This window comes from Phaenicophaeus curvirostris, chromosome 2 (assembly GCF_032191515.1).
Source record: "Phaenicophaeus curvirostris isolate KB17595 chromosome 2, BPBGC_Pcur_1.0, whole genome shotgun sequence".
Classification (NCBI taxonomy): Eukaryota; Metazoa; Chordata; class Aves; order Cuculiformes; family Cuculidae; genus Phaenicophaeus; species Phaenicophaeus curvirostris.
The window spans coordinates 113363130-113384490 of NC_091393.1; the positions used below are offsets into that span (position 1 = coordinate 113363130).

The window sequence follows — 21361 nt, forward strand, 5'->3', positions numbered from 1 at the left end:
CACTTTGAATACCAAAGATTTATAGTAAATGTTATACTCTAAGAAAAAGATCAATGCTGCTAATATTTTGATTCCAAGTATTCACCCTTTCTCCTCAATTTAAAAGTGTTCCCCCATAAATACATATATCCTTTTTAACTGTTTTCACTCCTAGCTTCAGTTTGCAAACATGCACGACCCATTTTCTTCTGTATCTGAAGTTATTTTAGGCACTGCAATGTATGAATTTTGGTTCACTTATGGTCAATAATTTCATTACTCTTGCCTGATAAGAGAAGACTAATACAACAAATGGTAGAACTTTTCCTCCCAAGTTTGAATGATAAGCACCTGAGTCCTCCTCTCCCCCTCAAATCTATAAAAGGTTTTAAAGGAAAGATTTCATGATGATCAGTTTAGGATCAGGTAACACCACATATCTTACTGTAAATTTAATACCTAAATTTGTGTTTTACTTGATGAGAAATCTATGTATTTTATTATAATAGTTACAGTTACATATACCTGCCCTCTCCAGGTAACACTATACTAAAACATTTATTTCTTAGCTCTGGTTTTCATTGTTTTCTGCAAGTAGGCTGAATGTTTCATGACTAGAAGCTTTCATAAGGAAGGCAAAAGGTTACATTTATTCTGTGTTGTCTGGCATTCACAATAACCTTTTATATTTTAGGTGACAATTTGCAGGTGAAGCCACTGAAATTTAAGTGCTATAAAGGAGTCGGGAGGAAAAAAGGGAAGCTAAAAAAACCAAACAAAACTGGATTACAGTAACTTCAGCTGAACAAACTCAATCTGCCTGAAAGCAGCACAAGAGGCATTGAGTACTTCAACATATACTCCTGCCTGAAAAAGCTTTTCCTGAACATTTATGAACTTTGATACTACCATGTTACTTTCCTATGAACTCAGGAGAATTATAAAATTCTTTGTACAAGATCAGTTTAAAAAAATTTAAGACATCAACTTGTCCACTATTACAGAATCAAAATGCACTTAATCTAGATTTAGGGGTTTAGGATAACCAATTGCTTCAAATACATGCTTCAGAAACTTCTATTTTCTTCTTCAGTATCTTAAACAGCTGTCTGATTATAGATGCATCTCTAAAAAGCCGAGCATTAAAAATTACAGTACAACAGCTGGTTAAGTAATTTTAACATATATTGCACAAAGAAAGGAATTAAACTCTCTTACTCCCACATTTGCTTAACTATACTTGTATTTTCAGTAAATCAAAAAGCTATGCAAAGAATGATTCTGCAAATTAATCCTGAAAGCAAGGCAAAAGAAGACCAAAAGAAAACAAGTCAAAGATGAAATGGTTTATTTTATCAGGACAACAGCTAACAGAGCTAACAATGTTGAACACACTGCTCATCATGCAAGAAGTATAGTTAATTATAATCCTTTTCTAACTACTGCTACTCAGAGACAGTATGGGACTTTTTGTATTTGCAGGGTAGAGCATTTATTAACTCAAGCCTTGTCTCAAGTGTGGCGCAATCAGAATGTTCTGAACAGCTGGTTAGGAAGATAGCCAAGATGCAAGAAAGATGTCTGAGCCTCCTTTTCAAGAGCAGCCAACTCTTGTACTGTAGGTGCCAGAATATCCACATGGCCTTTATAGAGTCCACCTGCCAAAAGAGACCCAAACTAAATGAAGAGTTCAAAGCCATTTTTCAGCTCAACTAATAATGCTCAACCACAGTCATTTAGAAAGTTAAAGAAACTTGTTAACTGGTTAAAAAACGCAAAACCAAACCAAAACAAAACCATGAGCATACACACACACACTTTGGTCACTTGCCACCCATGGATTGCATGTAACAAATGCAGCAGACAGCAAAGAACTAGCAGGGTCTTTTCATCTATCCTTCTGTAGTTACACAGCAGACAATCAAGAAACCAAGCGCTGCATAGCAAGATAACTCAAGAGTAGCTCATTGCTTACCACCCAAAGTTCTTTTCTGGCCATATGTAACTTTCCCATCAAAATCATCTACTGGTACTTTTATGTCTGGTTCAACTTGGGCAATGGTGCAGTTTAAGTGCTCTTCAATCTCCCCCAGCAACTAAAAAAAAAATAAAAGTTAAAAAAAAAATACAGGTGTCATGAAGTATTCTTATGGTCCAAGATTTCAGTCAGACTAGCATTCGAACAGTCACAGCCAAGTAGTTTCAACAATAACTGTACATAGAAAGCTATTTGCTTGCAGACAGCACAGATTAACACAGTTGCTACACAAATGGACTACCCAAGTTCATTTCCAATCTCAAGTCTGTTTTTACCCTGGCTGTGAATACTAAAATAACCCTTCACAATTAAAGAAATACCTTACAGAAAGTATAACTTTCAAAGCTTTCTAATGTCTTCTTCAAATGGAATCAAAGTTTATAAACATCCCAAAACTACCTTGTAGTTCAACTACCCAGCTAAAATAAGAATCACACAGTATTTCAGAGGAATTAGAACATTCTGGTTAAGCAAAATGTTTACCTGCATCTCATTGTACCATATGGTACAACCTCCTTCTTCCTTCAGTCTAGTATTATAACACCCTTTTCCACGACTACTGCATACATGATACCAAACCTAGAAATGAAGAGAAACAACTTCTAAACTTTGTGAAATAGTATAGAATATTAATTTTGACAAATTATAGCATGAAAAAAGAATTCAGATATCTATATAACTTCCCTTTCAATTAAACAAGAATTTTTTCCAATGCAAGATATTGAAGTCAAGCACAAGCTGTGGACAGAACTTCAGTAAATCAAATCTGCTTGATTTTTCTTTGGAGTTTAATTACCTTTTCTTTCTCTTTTGCTACAAGGGAGATTGCCAAACCCATCCTGAAATATTAAGGGAGAAAAGGCAATGAAGTAACTATTGCCAACTCATGAAACAATATCAACAAAAAGAAAAATCAAGAAGACAAGGCAACTACTGTGAATACATCCATACCTCTCAGCTCTGCCTACTCTCCCAATTCGATGAACATAGTTCTGCTTTTCATCAGGGAGTGTGACATTGATAACTGTGTAAGACAAAGACAATCCACAGAGAATGACATTGTTTTAAAAATACACAAACTAAGATCACAGACCAGGCACCTAAAATAAATGAGATTTTGATTGCTGTAACCCCTCCCCTTAGCTCACCTACACAATTTATGTTCTACTACAGCAGTTACAGCTGTCATTACCTACAAAATCTACACTTAAGGCTTCCACTATAAAACTGCTTTCTCCATGATTAGTTTTTGAGAGGAGTGGAAAAACAAATGAAGAATTCCCAACAATAAGGAACAGCATCAAGTATTTGAGGAGGTACAGTGAAAAATCAAATTATAAGTTACCTAGTTCAAGTCTTTAACACCTACAATTTTAAAAACAAAGCTGTAAGTCACATACGTGCTTTAACCAGTTGACAGGACTGCAAATATATTGAAGCCATATGCAATTCAATAGCTTAGCTTAAAAGTTATGTCTTACCATATGGAACACCATGAATATCAATTCCTCTAGCAGCAACATCCGTGCAGATCAAGAAACGGACATCTCCTCTCTACAGAAACACAGTTGTAAAGAAGCATTATGCTAAGTAAACCAAACAAAATCTTAAGCAACAGAACAATAGTCCTTTGCATTTACTTAACCTTGAAGTGTCTCTGTACACTTCAGAACACTTCAAATAAAGCTCTTCCACAGTTTATCAGTGCTTTTTGAACATGAACAGCTTGTTCAACTTACATTCTTATTTCTTTCCCCAACAGAACCAAAGCCTTAACAAAACTGTACTCTGCAAGAGACCTTAAATTTAAGTTTTAATTAAAGAAAAAGCCCACCTATTCTGTCAACAAAAAGGTCATATTAACTGACAGTACAGATTTCCACCTACAGAAACTGTGCTTCACAATTTTAGGAAGTAGGTAGCAGAGTATTTGAACACAATTTAATTTAAATGGAGAACGAGGAACACAAATTAACGTTCGATTTCAGATACCAGGAAGTGAAGGAAAAGCCTTCAATAATCTGGTGCATCACCTTAAACCTTTCCAGGTTCTGCTTTCTTTCTTGAGGTTTTCTGTCACCATGAAGACAAACACATGAGAACTGATGTCCCTTCCTATCAGGGCCTGAAAGAATCAGTATGCATTAACAACATCACTTATAAGTTATAACACATCATACAGAACTGGAAAAAAGTACATTTTATGGGCAAAAGTCTCAACTCAGGGGCATTTCACTTTATTTATTATCGGTTAAAATCAACTTCTAATTACTCATACAGTCACTGGGGAAAAAGCAAGACAAACAATGAAACAAACACCTTTCTTACCCCTCCCCAGAGGAAGTCTCACTCCTTCCCAGTCTATATCTACTGTTTCTTCAAATGTGTATTCACCTTTCCCCTCACATGCCCCATTTCAGTAGCACCCTGCATCTTCTCACACATCTCTCCTTCCAAATCTCCTTATGCGTGTACTTTGGAACTCTCTTCTCATGTCTCCTGCCCCTAGCAACTGTTACTTTTTTATAGAAGTTCCAGCAGAGGCACTATGTACTCTTCTCATCAGTTCAAATTTAGGTGCATGATGGGTTGTTTCCAGCCATTTCATAGCTGTCTGGAACAGGTACAGGGCAGTTCATTGCCTCCTCCCACAAAGCACACCCCTGCAGCTCCCTTCTACCAAACCCTGAATTTTATGCCCCGTCAATATGTCAAAAAAAAAAATTTAAGCACAATATTATTTACGTGGTGTACGAATATTATATACATATAGGTGACCTCTATCATATAGTCTGGGCTTTGAAACAAATAGGAAAGTAAGCAGAATAAGGTTTTCATTAAAAATATTACCTCCGCCCTGTTGGATGAAGTATTGCTCCATATTATCACAATCTAATTTAGTCCTGCAGAAAATAATGGCTTGGTCCATCTTGTGTTCTTTGATTGCTCGAACAGTGTACTCTCCTTTTAGAATTTTAATAGCTTCAGACCACATTTCTAAGTAAAAGTAAAGAAGTTACTTCTCAGGTTTTTTTCACAAAATATGATGAGCCTTTGAGTAGCATATATTTAAAATTTACTCTAGCCTTCCAGTAGACAATTAAGCTTTTACTAACAGAATAAGTGAGCCGTATCTTCATTTTTTCTTTTCCCTCCCTCCTGCTCCAAGGTAGTATAACACAGAAAGAACAGAACTACTTAGGAGTTTCAGGCTACTTATTCACACCAAACATTTGTTGTCTATACAGCTGCAAAACATACACTCAAGTCTTTCTGTCTACCCCCTAATTATAGAAACACATTTCTCTTCACTACAAAAATACAGAAATAGAAATCTGGAAGAACATGACCCAAGGTCATTATCTACTACAATTTAGCTTAAGTTCATAAAGCTTAACGATTTTTTTCACAAGTTATTACTTGGTGTTGCTGATTACCTGGAGTGTTAGCGCCAGGTCGTGTATTGTCTTTTGCATGTACTTCATCAGTCTAGGAAAAAACACAGAAGGAAAAAGCCCCCAACTCATTAGTCCATACCAGAAGAAATACTTAACTCCAGTAACTTATAACTAGCAGGAAATTAAATAAAGTTTATAAGTAATCTTAGCATTCCATTCTCCAACCATATAAGCCAACGTACCTTTACGTAGAAGAATGGTCTTGAGTGTAAGCACACAAAGCTTGTTCATAAAAAAGGACAATAAAATTATTTATGCAGATAATGGATAGAAAACACTTTTGTTCAAAGTGATTTCAAAGTGATGTATTAAAAGAAAAAAACTCCACCAAACCTGAAATCAATGTACTGTAAACATAGCTAAATCATACACACCTTATCTTTTTCCCTATGCCAATCTGATTCATATAGAAACTTAAAACCCAAGCTAAATAAAATCATGCAAAGACTTAATGAAAAGGCAAAGGGAGGTTAAGGCAACCTATTGACTTAACTGCCTAAGAGCCATTACAAATGAAGTAGAGTCACAAGTTATTCAGAATTCAAAACCTAAAGACTTCAACAACAACCACCAGCTTCTCACATGAATAGACGTCAGGTTAATGTAGAATTTAAACTAGCATCTCACATTTAGTCTAAGATTAAATCCTTTCCTCTAAAATATTGTCCATATCATAGGTTAAAAACAAAACTGCTTTACACAATCATTTATGTTGGAAGGTTTACTGTCTCCTGATCAATCAGAAAAGACAGGTACTAACCACAGTTAGGTCACAGATCATTAGCTGTGAAATGAGTGAAAGGGCAGTGCAGTGCCATTGTTCTCCAGTACAAATTAGGATGTTACTGTACCGAGAACTTCCTCAATTATGTTTGTAAGACTGAGTCATTCAGAAATGGTTTTAAAGTACCAACAATATTTTGATGCGACTACCATTGAACAAAGTATTTCAGCCCCAATTCTGCAGGTTAAATAAGTAAACATGAGTAAATAACCTTATTTTTCACTTACAGACCACTTACTCTGATATGATTCTTGCCGAGTCTTTCCCAGAGTTTGTCAGCTTTGGGATTTACAGGCACAACTACATGGTGTACAGTTTCAGGGACAGAATCTTCTCCTTTCAAATCAACCCAAGTGGGAAAATGCATGATCTTTTCAGATAGTTTTTTCACATCAAAAGAGTGAAGCGTTGCAGAGCAGACAATCACCTGAGAAGAGTAAAGCCACATGGATACCACCGAAGATCAGACACTCCCAGCAAAAAAAGGTGACAGTAGAACTGGAAGAATGTTACGTAGCTGAATAGCATGATGTAGCACAACAAAAGAGTCCCTAACTGGCTTTATGAAGAAGCTAATGAAAGCCAAGACACAAAATAAGTTACTTGAATATTGTCATACAAAACCCTACTCATTTAAAAGGAAGAGAGCAAAACTACTGAGTGCTGATGAATCAACAGAGTACAAGAAATCATAACGTACCTAGTCACTCATTTTTCAGATACATTTACACCTAAATAACTAACACTGCTAAAACACCAGGCTTCAAGATCTAGGATCCTAAAAATACATATTCACATGCAATTACTGAACTTAATGAATACGTGTTAGTTTTGGACAAGACATATTACAAACTCCACTTCAAAGCAGCATGCTCCTGGCTATATAACAGTTAACAACTGAAAGCAGTGTACACCATACAAAAAAACAACCAAAGAAAAACCAAAACAAACAATATCACCAAAAAACCTTCAAACCATAAACAAATTTCACACCTGAAGTCTCTTTCCATCTGAAGTTATCTGAGGAATTTGGCTGTGGATTCTGTTTATGAAATCTGAATAACCTTGGAGGAGAAGGCCATCCTACATAGGAATAAAAGGGAATGAAAAGGAATAAAGCTTCAATTCTTATTTCTCATTTCTCAGTCTACACACTTGTGTTAAATAAGGAATACACTTGTAGTCTCAAATTCTCTCTTAATTAGCTGGACAGGTCAACGCCTGTCTGGGACATTATTCCTAAAGGAGGAAGAAAAAGTAAAAATTTGGAGTGTTCATAAGCACAGCTTCTGTGGTTCACAAGAAACTGAACATCTGTCTCAGGAGGCACATTGCTAATTCCCCAAGGCACTCCAGCTTTGTGAATATTATGCTGTACTGTAATGGATCAGAGAGAGGCACTCACTCCACAGCATACTGACTACAACATTCATTGGCTTCAATACCTGGTGGGTAATCAAGAATGCCTATCTCATATTTGTGCTTTCAAGTTCCCCGTACAATGACATGGACAGACTTCACTACCTTGTGAATACAGCCCAAAATATTTCTCTAAGAAAAGTAATTTAAACAGCTTTGCCAAAGAGGCTATAAGGAGGAAAGAAAAAAAACCATAATTACTATGGTTACAAACCCCCAAGACTAACCTAGAATAGCCTATAGGTATCTAATTGCTGTACTACTAAGGTACCAAATGCTAGAGAGCAATGACATTTCATCGACTCTTTCAAGAAATGTCATATTACATTTAAGAACAGAACTTAAGTATCACTTATAGTTCTCTACATACAGCTTCATCCAGAACCAGGAATCTAACTTGAGATAAATTAAGCTTCCCCGTTGAGACTAGGTCATCCAGTCTTCCAGGAGTTCCAACAACAATATCCACCTGTGAAACACACAAGAGTATGAATTGATCCTGTATCTACCAGCTTTGTCTAAGTTTGAGAGTTACAAGTACGATATCCTATTTTCTATGTATTATAACTTCATAGAATCCTAGCATAATCTGGGTTCAAGGAATCTCTTCAGGTCATCTGGTCTCCACTCCCACCATCACATGCAAATCAAGGACAACTTTCAAATTGCTTTAGGTGGTTGCCCAATAAAATTTTCAGGATCTTCTGGGACAGAGATCCTACAACCTCTCTGGGCAACGTGCGTTTCAGTTCTACGGCCATTTCATTAGTAGAATCTGCGTTAGGCAGGAAGCTTCCCCTTCTGTGTAGTACTGATTTGCAGTGTAGGTTGACCCTGATAATTACAGACCACTTTTATTCATATGAACATGAAGCATAAGTTAACAGGAAAACTGTCCTGTTAGTTACAAACAAATGGCAAGAAATGCACCTTTACTTTAGAACTTTCAGAAGTACTCGGGCTTCAACAGACACTGACCAAGTACTATAAGCATTTATATTGACAATTGCCACGGAAGTAAAGCAACAAATAGACCAATGCAATGTGAGCTTGCTGCCAACTGCACTCCCCAGCAACATCATGAGTTATTCGGAACCCAAACTATCAAATGATACAAACAAAAGTACAACTTACTCCTTGTTCCAGTATGGAGAGTTGATCTCTTGCGGCAACCCCACCAATAATCAACAGTTCCCTAAAATTACATCAAGATATTTTGACATTCGCTAATAAACTATATTCAGAAAATATATTAAGCACCTGGCTGAAGACTGATTGTTTTTTCAGTAGCTGACAATTAAGAGGTCTGCAGAGAAAATTTAAGAATAGTAGAAAAGGAAAAAAAAAAGTAAAAACTCTTCCATTCACATGCAGTGTATTGTATTTTAATTCAGAAATTGAAAGTTTCCTTACTGAGCTGTACTTGCATTTGATTATTTTATTGCTGTTGGTCTGCATATCTTAACCAATTTTACCTTGCTTGCCCCTCCTCATTGCTACTCCTCTGCACTTCTAATAAAAGCACTCCTGTAAACTGACTGCAGTTTAGAATATGGTGGCACTTATTTAAGTTTTATAAGCACAGTCAAAAGAGGAAAAAAAACTTTATCCCAAAGTAGCTTGCAGATGATTCATTTCACAAATAATTGCATCCTCATGCTAACATTTTTCTTGCAAACACACTAATGTAAACAGAGACTTTGTAATAACTATTTGTTGGAGATAAAAAAACCACAACAAAATGAGGGCAGGGGGAGGCGAGGAGCACAGGAAGATGCTCACAAACAAGGACAGTAAGTAGATGTGCTTTTCTGATTAAAAGCATTATCATAGACCTTTGATAATTTGTAGAAAAAAATTCAAACAGGTTTGTCACACCAGAAAGATGTATTCCATAGATAAAATACATGAAAAAAAACCCTAAGTTGTCTGACTGCAGCTGAAAAGTCAGAAGGCTGGCTGGCAGCATATATTTCTGAGCAATACAGATTACGGTCTGCTGAGCTACAAAGCGGATCACTCCCTGTTCCTCCCCCTAAAGTCATGTCCATAGATAATACCACAAATACAACTACAACAGATGTACTGTTACCTTAATTTGGGATTATCAACATATTTTTTGAACTGCTTCACATTGTTCAAGGTTTGTTCTGCCAGCTCCCTTGACGGTTCCACAATCAATGCTTTTGGAGCATTTGGGAGGTTCTGTGTTTGAACCACTTGTGCATTTCCTAAGTGAAAAACAATGCCATTGAGAAAAACTACATTCCTATCCTATTTTTTTACTGTAAGCAAATTTGGATTTTCCACTAATAATCTAAAATCTCATTATTCTAAATGCTCCAGAAAAGAGTGATTAATAGATTAATATTCAGATATTACAAGCGAATCTTGCCATGACAGTAGCTATACTGGCCATGCAGCATAATTATACCGCAGAGATTAAACTTTATTTTTAAGACAACACTGTTAAGTAACTTAGCTAGACTCCTCTTTTTATTTGATGCATTTCTAAATTCAAAATGTTAAATTATTTGTGGTTTAAAATGAAGAAAATAAAGAATACTTAAAAAAACCTCACTAATATTGCTACCGGTAAGATCATAGTAAGACCTTGGTTACAAAAGTAATGAATTAAAGTGATCAAAAAATGCTCTGTAACACAATCTGAATATAAAACTAAGAGAAGTATAGAAATTTGACATACCTGAGTGCTGTGATTTTACAACATTACCATCGGGAGCCTTGCAAAGGCCTATATAGCCATCTTTTGGTGGAAACTTGAAATCTTCTTCACCAAAATTGAATTTCAATTCAGCATTCTAGATTACAACAAAGTTGTGTCATACAGACAGGTTCAAAAGGCCGTGTAAAATGAGGAACAATTTCATAATTAATTTCCCCATGAGAAACCAGCTAGGCAAGGAGAAGGGGAAGGTGCCGTTTTCTCCAAACTTACACATTCCCCTCCCCAAAATAATCTAAAACTTGCCAGACATTTTGTGCATGGTTCTGGCTCTTAAAACCCTTATTTTCTACAAAGCACTCCCACATATACAGATGCACAGAAACCTTTTCTGGAACTTAAGTTCCATTCATTTTTTTAACAACAATCCACAATTTTAAAAAAAAAAAAAGCAAACTGCATTTTTTTGGACTTGTTCTCTGACCACCTAAAACCTTTACTCAGCAAGAGAGACACAAAACCCAGAAAGACATATTACTACACTACTGTAATGTTAGAGTTGAGAATAAATAATAGGAATTTTGGCACTTTCAAGTTATTTGCCTGTATCTGTTGACTCCTAGTATACCAAAGCTTAAAAAAAAACAAGATAGCACTGGTATTAAGAATTTGTTATTCACGCTATTCTACCCTTATATTCAAGTATTTGGACTTGAAGTTAAATGTTCAATATTTAACTTGAATGGTACCAAAGCTAACACAATGTGGTGACCTTCCTCACCCCGTAATGAAATACTAATAGACCAAAGGAAACAGAGTGTACAGGCACAACTACAATAAATGTAGGTGCTTAGGCAAATTTTATACACAGGTACCAGAACTAGAACAGTTTTCATGATCTTACACATATGATTATTCATAAATTACCTTCAGTACACAAGCTGCAAAAAGTGCTTGGTTCCTTATGTGTGGTGGGATTTCAAATGCAAGGCCAAGGTCCTTTCCTGAAAGCAGTTAGCTCAGTCAGACTCCCCCAATACAAGCATCCCAATAAAATGTCTAAGAAAGTGAATAAAACTTACCATTTTTGGAAAATTTTATTTGTCCTTTATCTAGGTCTAGATAACACCCAATTGTATCATGCATAGTGAATTCCTACAACAAAAAGAATTTTAAGCTAATTTTTTTGAGCATTCACTTACGAAAAGCTAGTGCTTACGTTGTGTTAACTTTTACAGTTTTCTCACTTCTTCCTATGAAGTGCTAATTTTCAAGAGAAACTAGTTCAATTTATGCCAATAAAACCTGTTAACAGCATGCATATTTTTATTTGATTACAAATCTTCAGCAAACTGCCCAATTTATCTTAGATATTTAACTGTTTATTGCTCCTTTAAATTTACTTTAAAACCAAACACTTTGTCGGTGATAAATTTAAGCCATCTACTTGGAAGTATTCTGCATTACGGAAAAGTACATTAATCAAGCATTTATTAGTGAATGTGAATCTGAACTTAGAGCACCAAACACAGTTAAGAGAAACGCTGTATTTTGACTATATAAGAAAACTAACTTTTGAAAAAGACTATATTCATGTTATGTATACTTATAAGTACTTCATTTCAATATCTCAATATCATTGTAAAGGTATTCAACAAAAATCTGTATATTATGAAGTGCTTCTAATTCAACAGCTGAGAAGTCACTACTATAAAAAAAAAGCTACACAACTGTCATGAAAGTCGCAAGTTCTATGGCACTGAGAGTTCACTAATACCACAAAAATACGTAAGATTCTGCTGTATTATTCATATTCCTATATGTTATGCTTAGATGTCTGAACTCAACTGGCACACTACACAAAACCCACCACAGATATTCCCGATAGATTTTCAGAAGCGTACACTGAGGTAACAGTTCTAACAGCAAATCCAACTAAATAGCCAGAAACAGAGCATGACTATCTACATCTTGTTAGCATTAAGTGTTTTGACACAGTAGAGTTGTTGGGCTACTTCTAATTTAACAACTAGTAAACAGGATACAATGCCCTCGTTGAAGACATTCAGCAGGGTATACAGGCACATTGATATTGTTCAAGCCAAGATTGAAATGAGTCAAGAAATAAATCCAAGAATCAGTTAACCTTGAACCCATAACACACAGAAAAGGTTTATCTTCTAAATAAGAGCCAACATATTGCAGTCTAGCCACAATCATAAGCCTTAAGCTGGTAACTACTTTGGTTAAATCTATTGATATGCTTTTACCAAATAATGTTTCAATGTTTCACAGTACTTCTACCGAGTGACCTTTCCTAAAAGTCAGCACTATTATGAATCATAGCATCATCAGATTGGAAAAGACCCACTGGATCATCAAGTCCAACCATTCCTATCAAATACTAACAGTTGATTGTTACACCACGGAACCAACATGCAAAACTTTTAATAATGTTTCTAACAATAACGAATTCAAACTTACCTCACCATAGCTGTCAAATTGCTTGTTGTGAGATTTCTTACCAGTGCCACCAAAGCCAAAGCCAAATTTATCAGTGCCTGAAGGCAAGACAGAGTATAGATTTTTACCTTTTGGTTGACAAGTTACATTTCCTTCCTTGTCTATCAGCAACTGAAACCTCTAATGCTACCATTTAAAGAAATAATACACAGTGCTATGTAAAGACTTTTAGCCTTGATTAATGCTACAGCAGTATTTTTGTAATAGTACGTTTATTGACTTTACTAGTCCCCAGTCATCTTCATTAAAAAAAATTGAGTAAAAGAGAGAAAGTCACAACAGACAAGAAACATTGACACTGCCTAGGCACATTTCCTCTAAAAAAGAAGAGCAACAAAAAGTTTTCAACTCCCTGATTCACTGTGCTTCCCAAGTAGCCCGTTCTCTGCAAGACCAGACAAGACAACAGGCGTTCCATGTGAATACAAGATCTGTCTATTGGATTCTTCTTTTGAAGGAAACTCACCCAAATCTAGTGAAGCCTGCATAGTCGACCAGCCAACTCTGCACAAGCCTTGGTCATGACAGGAAACTTCATAGTAGTATTTTCCTTTAAAAGAGAAAGAAAAGAGCTAAAACAACACCTAAATTTCACTTTCATCAGTGAAAGTGTTTCAGTCTGGCTACTTCCAAGACCATGCAAGTCTAACATTTGCACCCCTGCTGAGAGCGTCATAAAATCCCCTTACTGTGTTAGCATGAAAAGGTTCTGTAGATACCGGTGTATGTATGTAATGGAGAAAGATTATCAGACAGCAGCTGGCAAAAGGGAAAAGTACATGCAAAGAGGTGGTATATGAAAGGCTCCAAAGCAGTGATAAACTAGAGAGACCAGTGGCTCTATGGAATCCACAAGCACTGATAAACTCAGAACACCAGGGGTCTGCCAAATCACTACAAGACCACCAGCATGCAATAGCATCAACAACTGGTTCTGCAACTAGAGCCACATCCAACTGCCTGCTATGAACAGACAGACTACAGGATTATCTGCAGACCTGATGAAATGAGACTGAGGATCTTTCTGAATACTCAGCTAGAACCCCTGGAGTACCAGCAGGACTCTGCTTCTGGGCAGAGTCACAGCCGGAACAACCACGTAATCATTAAATTTGTGCATGCAATTGTTGTAATAAATATCGGTTATAATTGCCTTCTCCGACTAAATCCCCTACCAGGGAAAAGGTAATTCACAACATAAGGAAAGCAAAACAGGGGTATTTGTCATTCCAAAGTCTTCAGCTAGCAGTGAATTGATTAATGGCATGTTTACTCAGATGGATACTAGATTTTAAATGCAACCACCTATGCTTACAATGAGTGACAAAAGCATGCAATTCAGTCACAATTTCTAGAAGAGACTCCAAAACACTTAATTTTATATCTACCTTTAGTTACGCCTCTAGTTGCTCTGCATCCATGCCATTCTTTTACCTCTCTGCTTTGACAACACAAACCATCTGATCCAATTGCTGAAAATTACAAGACAGTTTCAGTTAAATAAATTGCCTCTCTACTTTTAAAAGACATTTTCATACATACTTTCTTCTAGTTTATTCTTTTTGCCACCAAAAAAAGATATTCAAGTGAACATTTAAAGCATCATTAGGACAACTCACCAAAAGCTGATCCTCTGTCATAGGGGTTCATTTGCCATTTATTGAGCACTAGGTTTGAAAGACAGCAACAGAAAAAGCATTAAATCAACAAGGTCAGCCTGAAAACTCAAATCATAAGTTTACATTGGCTCTACAACATTTAGCTTAACTTTCTGGGGAGACAGCTTTCTTGCAGTGGAAAACATACAAGGTCAAAATGAAGGTCTATAACATGAAAAAGGGGCATAGATGCATAATGCAAAGGCATTCTATGAAAGTTCATATTACTCCATTAATGAGAGCACAGATTATGTTACTTAAAAATACAACTGAAAACAATGAAGACATTTATAAAATCAGCCAGAACTCCACATAATCACAATCAAATTCAGCCATACAGTATCCAAAAATACAGTAAGAGCAATAAATTTTAAACGCATTTGCTATTTCTATTCCAAGTATACACGAAGATTTTTTTCAGTTAAAAAGTCATTACAGACGAGCCAAGATACACATGCATATAGCACAAAGCTCCTGACTTCTTGTTTCATGCACCTAGTAATGTGTTGCAATGCAGCCTAGAAGTTTCCCAAGGTAAGGATTTTTTTGTAAAACTAGATGCTATTTCACATATGATTACTGAGTGTATTTACATTACATTCCTTAAAAATGAAAGTCCTCCTTGGAAGTTGACCGTACTATTACCACTGCAGCAGGAGTGATAATAAAGCTGAAAAATTAGAACTTCTGTAACATCTTCAGAGTGTTGCTTGTACAGCTACTGTCTCTGACAAACCTCAATCTATAAATCCCACAGACTGGATATGGTTACTAGATTTCAAGTTGAAAGCTTATTTAAACAGATGCATAGTAGACCCTCAAAACTGTGAGAATATTATGGTTACAATACATGTGCATTTCCTGCACAGTTCAGCGTTTACTAGATCAAATCTGCAGCAACTCAAGATAATATTATTTAGCTTCCAAATCTAGCTGCTAGGTGTCAAAAGGAATGCAACAGCTTTATTCAGCACAACAGAAGTGAAATACACACTAGAGTGCTACCACAGCAACAGAAAAATAAGTTTGAGCCTAGAAGAGCTTTCTGCTCAGGTTCACTTGAGAGGCCCAACCCAGCTGTGTGGTGTCACTGCTGCTGTCTTACCCATCCCTGCAACCAGCAGATTTTTTTTAACCTTTTTTTTTTAAGCTGGACACTAGTACCATTTCACATGCTGCAAGGCATTAAACTAGTATGGCTCTCGAAAGGGCACTGAAGTGTAGTACGGATCAGTCAGCCTTAAGCTGAAGACAATGAGCATTTCTAGGAGACTGAAGTCAAATACGTTCCAGTTCTTTCCATGACTCCACCAGTTCATTTACATTCACTGTTTTATAAAATATGGGGTGAAGATATTCTATTCACTTATCCTAAATTAAGAGGAAAAATACTTGTGTACTGTCAAGTTAGGTTAACTTTACTTTGGGAGGTGAAGGAATGGACATGAATGAACAATATTCCAAACCTGAGAAGTCCAGCATATAAAAGCCTACCTGCTCCACCGGTTTTAATAGTTGCTTTCCCTTTCTTGCCTTCCATCTGGTCCTTCAGTGTTTCATAAACAATCTGGATAACTGGAATGCTAAAAGCCTGAAATGGGAAGTTATTTTCATTCCACAATTTCTGTGGCTATTTCTAGATATACAGTCAGCATAGTTTTAAGGCGCAACAACCTGGACCAGAAACACTTTATTTTAAAGACTATTAATAATACCACTTAACTACATATACAAACATACACACATTTTCTCTGTATATATAAGCAGATCTCCCCTAGTCCCTCACCAGTTAAAGTCTTTTACTTTCAGCTAATTTAGATTTGATTACTTACACCAGTTTTTCCACTCCCAGTTTCAGCAGCCTATAGGAAGAAAAAATTAAGAGTTTAACCAGAGCGGCAACTTAAACTGTAAGGATTGTTCTACAGTTCTCTTTTAATAAATCATAAACTAAGTTTACTTTTACTTCTGCATCATACAGAAAATCTTGAGAGTAATGCCACTGCTTCACACTAACTAGATGCAAATACAAACATAAAACCTTTACTATATACTTCAAAAAAAAATAAAAGGAAAAACCAAAAAAGCTCCTACAGTCCACCAGAAGAACTATCTACACATGTCTGATTTCTACAGGTGCTACAGAAGTTTACAGAAAGTGTTACTTTGGTTATGGAATCAAGAACAGAAATCCATGCCTTGATGGACAAGGCATACTAATCTGGTAACTTCAAGGTTGGCAGCAGTGAAGCATTTCTTTAAGCAGCATCAGTCATACTCCATGCAGGTCTGTGTCAGGTATTTACAACAAAAAGGAGAATAGATGAAATAAGATAGCTCTCATTCATGTATCGGTGCCTGTCCAAGTAGTCAAAAAATACAGCCTAAAAAGAATGAATTTCATCTGCAAGAACAGTTGGAAACACACCAGGAACACAAAGAGGTTTTTAGCTGAAGAATATGCTTTCTGTTGAAGGACAGGAGACCTAACCTAACTATATATCCTTCTAGAAAGAAAGGAAATGACTGCAAAAACATCAACTAAGACAACGGCTTTCTAGGAATAGAGCCATCCTGCATACACACCATAAGTACATCACCACCTCCCAGGATCAGTGGGATGGATTCTGCTTGGATATCTGTAGGAAGACTAAAGGAAAGAACGTATTAACACAAATTGATGCTATCAGTATAATAAAAAAAGGATTTTTGCTTACATAAAATCTCACAGAAACCACAGTCATCTGCAAGATAGGAAATAGTAAGTAAATATTATTCTTCCTGTCTTGCAGCTAAGGAAGCTAAAAAGATTCCATTTACAAGGAGAGCTTGGAACAGCAGATGTACCTTGACAGGAAGTGACTAGTGGATGCAGAGAATTCAGCTGCATCCTGACAAGAGGGCTACATCTCACATCGCTCTGTTAAACTATAAGAGAAACAGACCAATTCAATTCTATATTCCCCATTTTCCTTTCTTCAAGTGAGTTTTACTTTTAAAGCCACTTAAACAGCTTGTTTACAAGTTTCCTATTCAAAACTAGAAAAGAAAGTAAAGATAGTGAAATATAAGCAACATTTTCATAGATAATCATAGAAAAATAATAACATCAAAATGAGCAAAGAAGAACTAAATAGACTAAGATTATCCATACTTGATAACATTCTGAATGACAATTCAAAACAAGCTCTGGAGTCAAATATATTAGCTAAACAAGTAACTAAAACCAGGAAGAATAAATTTTGTAGCAGACTGACATGCAAGAATCAGCTCTGAAGAACACAAATTCAGACCACAGTCTGGAAAACACCACTGAACTAGGATCAATCACATGACAGTGTTTAATCCCAAAATCCCACAATACATAATAAACAAACTAGAAGCACAGAGGCTTTTATCAAACAAATGACACTGAAATATAAGCAGTCATACATTTCTTGTCCAAGTATAAATGTTACCACTGCAGTCACAATTTGTGTTCTTCAGTCATCAAAAGAAGTGCATGAGATACAGCAGCAGCTACAAGAAGACATATCTGCTCAATGTGACAACAGAGACATTTTAAGCAGCACATCTTATATTGCTGAGAAGTAAATTACAGTTTGCCAGGCCCAAACACATTGTTACTTACAGCCAGTCCATCTCCTCCACTGCTTGAGCTATTTCAGGCATAACACCCATTTCTGCCAGACAAGAAAAAAGGAACAAGCAATGTTATTTATTCAACACAGCCTAAAAGAACTCCAAGTGTCAACACTTCCAACCACAGGCAAAAATAAAAAGCATTCCTTTCAGCAACAGCACAGGGAGCCTTCTCTTTAGAACTCAAAAGATAGATAAGAAACACACTCCTTTCCCCTCATAGTTTCAACAGTTGTCCCCACTTACAGTGGAGTAAGCCAGGCATATACCAGGCAGAGGCGCAGGTGCTAACAAAGCAGCAAAGCAAACACTGAGAACCAAGTATCCCTTCAAGGGCAAGGTATTACTTATCTTGGCATATTTAAAGGAAACCGCCTATATAAACAACAGGGAAAACTTTGTTAATCATAAATATCCTGACTTTCTCTACAGCTTGAAAGGTAAACAGTTGCTTGTCTTTTTTTTTTTTTTGAAAAAAACAAAAAAACAACCAAATAACAAACTCTCTGTATCACATAAGGACTTAAATTTCAGATGCTGAAATTTATTATCATCAAATCTTGCCTTACATCCTTATAGTACACCTATGAGCTAGACAACGTGCTGATTTTCATACAACTAATAATCACATCTAGCTTTGAAAGCTTTTTTTCCTTAGATACCTCTTCTGGCAAACTCCTATCAAGATCTGATGGTTATACCTCAGTCAAGTTAAATATGAAGCCACATCATAACATTTGTATGTTGATAAAGAAATACTCTCCATTTAAGGGAAAAAACCCACCAAACACTACCAAAACTGCAGCTATTCAATAAAGAGAACAAGAAAGCAGATCTCAGTCAATCTAAATGATGGTACTGAACCATCAAAACACACGCATAGCACTAGTGCAAGTCAATTTCTTTAACTACAAACACGCACCTTTCTAAAAGGAGATTTCACACGTGAGCCGTCACACTACCACATGTTGGATTTCACACATACAGAGAGCTGGGCTGACACATATGGATGTACAGCCAAAAATTATTCTTCTGTTTGCTATAACGCAAATGCTATAAGGAACATGTTTTATTAAAGCTTTCTGAAATTGTGTAACAAATACTTAGAAGTGTTAGCCTGTAGTCCTACAAAACTAGATACTCCACACAAACAAAAAGGCTCTTTCCATAACAATAAAAATAGCTAGTGATTGCAAATTTTACATAAACCCCTACATTACTTCTTCCACTGCTAATATACTTCCAGATCATACTGTTTAATTCGATATACAGTACAAGGGTGTAGACCCAACAATGTCACGATGACATTTTCCTCAACAACAACCAAATGAATCCGCATGTCTAGCGCCTGAAGTCTTCAACAGTACATTTTCAGATTACAGTCTACAGACATATTTCAAACTCTACAACAGAACAGAGCGATGCTTATAAAACCCAGTTATTACCCACTGGAACACACACAGCAGTTATGATGAGCCTTCTCTTACAGCAACCAGACAGCCTGAGGAATGTGCCAGACTTCTAAGTGGCCTCATTTGCTGGATGGAGGCATATGACAGAATCATAGAATCACTTGGCTGGAAAAGACCTTTGAGGTCACTGAATCTAACTGTACCTGTCCACTACTAAATCATATCCCCTAGCACTTCATCTACCCATCTTTTAAATACCTCCAGGGATAGTGACTCAACCACCTCCCTGGGCGGCTGCTCCAGTGCTTGATAACTCTCCTGGTGCAGAAGTTTTTCTTAATGTCCAAACAGAACCTCCCCTGGCGCAGCTTGAGGCCAGTGCCTCCCATCCTATTTACGGTCACTTGGGAGAAGAGTCCAGCAGCCACCTCGCTACAATCCTTCTGTCAGGCAGTTGCAGACAGTAATAAGGTCTCCTTTCAGCCCCCTCTTCCCTAGGCTAAACAACCCCAGCTCCCTCAGCCGCTTCTGGTGAGACTTGTTCTCCAGTCCCTTCACCAGCTTCGTTGCTCTTCTCTGGACTCGCTCCAGAACCTCAATGTCTTTCTCGTAGTGAGGGGCCCAAAACCGAACACAGTATTCGAGGTGTGGCCTCACCAGTGCCGAGTACAGGGACACAATCGCTGCCCTGGCCCTGCTGGCCACGCTGTTTCCGATACAGCACTAAACCCTTTACAACAGGCCCTTCTGCAGGTCCGCAAAAGGCCCTCGGGGCGGGAGGAGCACCCGCAACCCCACAGGCCTCTAAGAGTCCTATGCGTAAGCCTCGCGCCCAGGGCTGGCCAGAGGAGCCGCGCACGGCGCTGTTCGGACTCTTGCGCCGCGGGGAGGTCGGGATCCACCACCCCAGCAAAGCGCCAGCAGCTCCAGAAAGGAGAGGCTCCCCGAGCCGAGTCTCCCCGCCCGCCCCGGCACCACGTACCCGAAAACGCCGCCATCTTCGCTGCGCCAGCACGACCGCGCGGGGACACCCACGGGGCGCACGCGCCGGGCCGCGGCTTTAAGGCCCCGGGTTGGGGCAGGAGGCGCCGCGCCGCGCGTTCCGGCCTCGGCGCGGCTCACGGAATCTATTCATAGAGTGTCTCGGGATGGAAGGGACCCACGAGGATCTGAGAATCACAGAATGGTTTGGGTTGGAAGGGACCTTCAAGCCCATCCAGTTCCAGCCCCCCTGCCACGGGCAAGGTCACCTCCCACCGGACCAGGCTGCTCAACGCCCCATCTAACCCGGCCCTGGACACCCCCAGGACTCTTCTGGTGTAAGTTCTTGCACTCAGCATTATTGAACCTCATGATGTTCACACAGGCCCACTTCTCCAGCTTGTCCACGTCCCTCTGGATGACATCCCATACTTCTGGTGTCATCTGCAAACTAGCTGAGGGTGTACTTGATCTCACTGTCTATATCATTGATGAAGATACTAAACAGCACTGGGTCCAATACGAATCCCTGAGGGCCACCACTTGTCACAGATCTCCATCTAGACATCAAGCCGTTAACTACTACTCTCTGAATGCAACCATCCAACCAATTTCTTATCTAAGGATCCTTATCCAAGGATCATTAAATCCAACTACTGTCCCTGTGTGTGCCTGTGCAGCCTCAGACGTGGCCCTAATGCTGACACATGCCAAAGGCAAATCAAAGGAAGAATAGTTTTTGTTCTATTTGTGGAGTTTTAGGGTATGCTTACCTTCTCAC

The 21361-nt window shown here is 37.7% G+C and overlaps 1 protein-coding gene across 1 annotated transcript; it reads right to left on the reverse strand.

The window, feature by feature from the left end:
* Positions 1–1310: 1310 nt before the first annotated feature.
* Positions 1311–20656, reverse strand: DDX1 (DEAD-box helicase 1). Its single transcript, XM_069850478.1, has 26 exons — positions 20582–20656; positions 18177–18228; positions 17132–17195; positions 16378–16407; positions 16040–16136; positions 14507–14554; positions 14276–14359; positions 13354–13437; positions 12849–12925; positions 11447–11519; positions 11292–11368; positions 10386–10500; positions 9771–9909; positions 8813–8873; positions 8049–8147; positions 7253–7342; positions 6498–6686; positions 5455–5506; positions 4868–5014; positions 4051–4142; positions 3499–3571; positions 2969–3041; positions 2814–2856; positions 2501–2596; positions 1955–2075; positions 1311–1637 (listed from the first exon to the last, which is right to left on the reverse strand). The coding sequence occupies exons 1-26, from the start codon at positions 20595–20597 to the stop codon at positions 1507–1509; spliced, it is 2223 nt and encodes a 740-aa protein (XP_069706579.1). The 5' UTR covers positions 20598–20656; the 3' UTR covers positions 1311–1506.
* Positions 20657–21361: the final 705 nt, after the last annotated feature.

Coding starts and splice junctions, on each gene's coding strand:
- DDX1 (XM_069850478.1), bottom strand. Junction 14,555..16,039: donor TATTAAAACCGGTGGAGCAG/GTAGGCTTTTAT, acceptor TTTCAAACCTAG/TGCTCAATAAATGGCAAATG. Junction 13,438..14,275: donor AACTAGAGGCGTAACTAAAG/GTAGATATAAAA, acceptor TCTCTTTTAAAG/GAAAATACTACTATGAAGTT.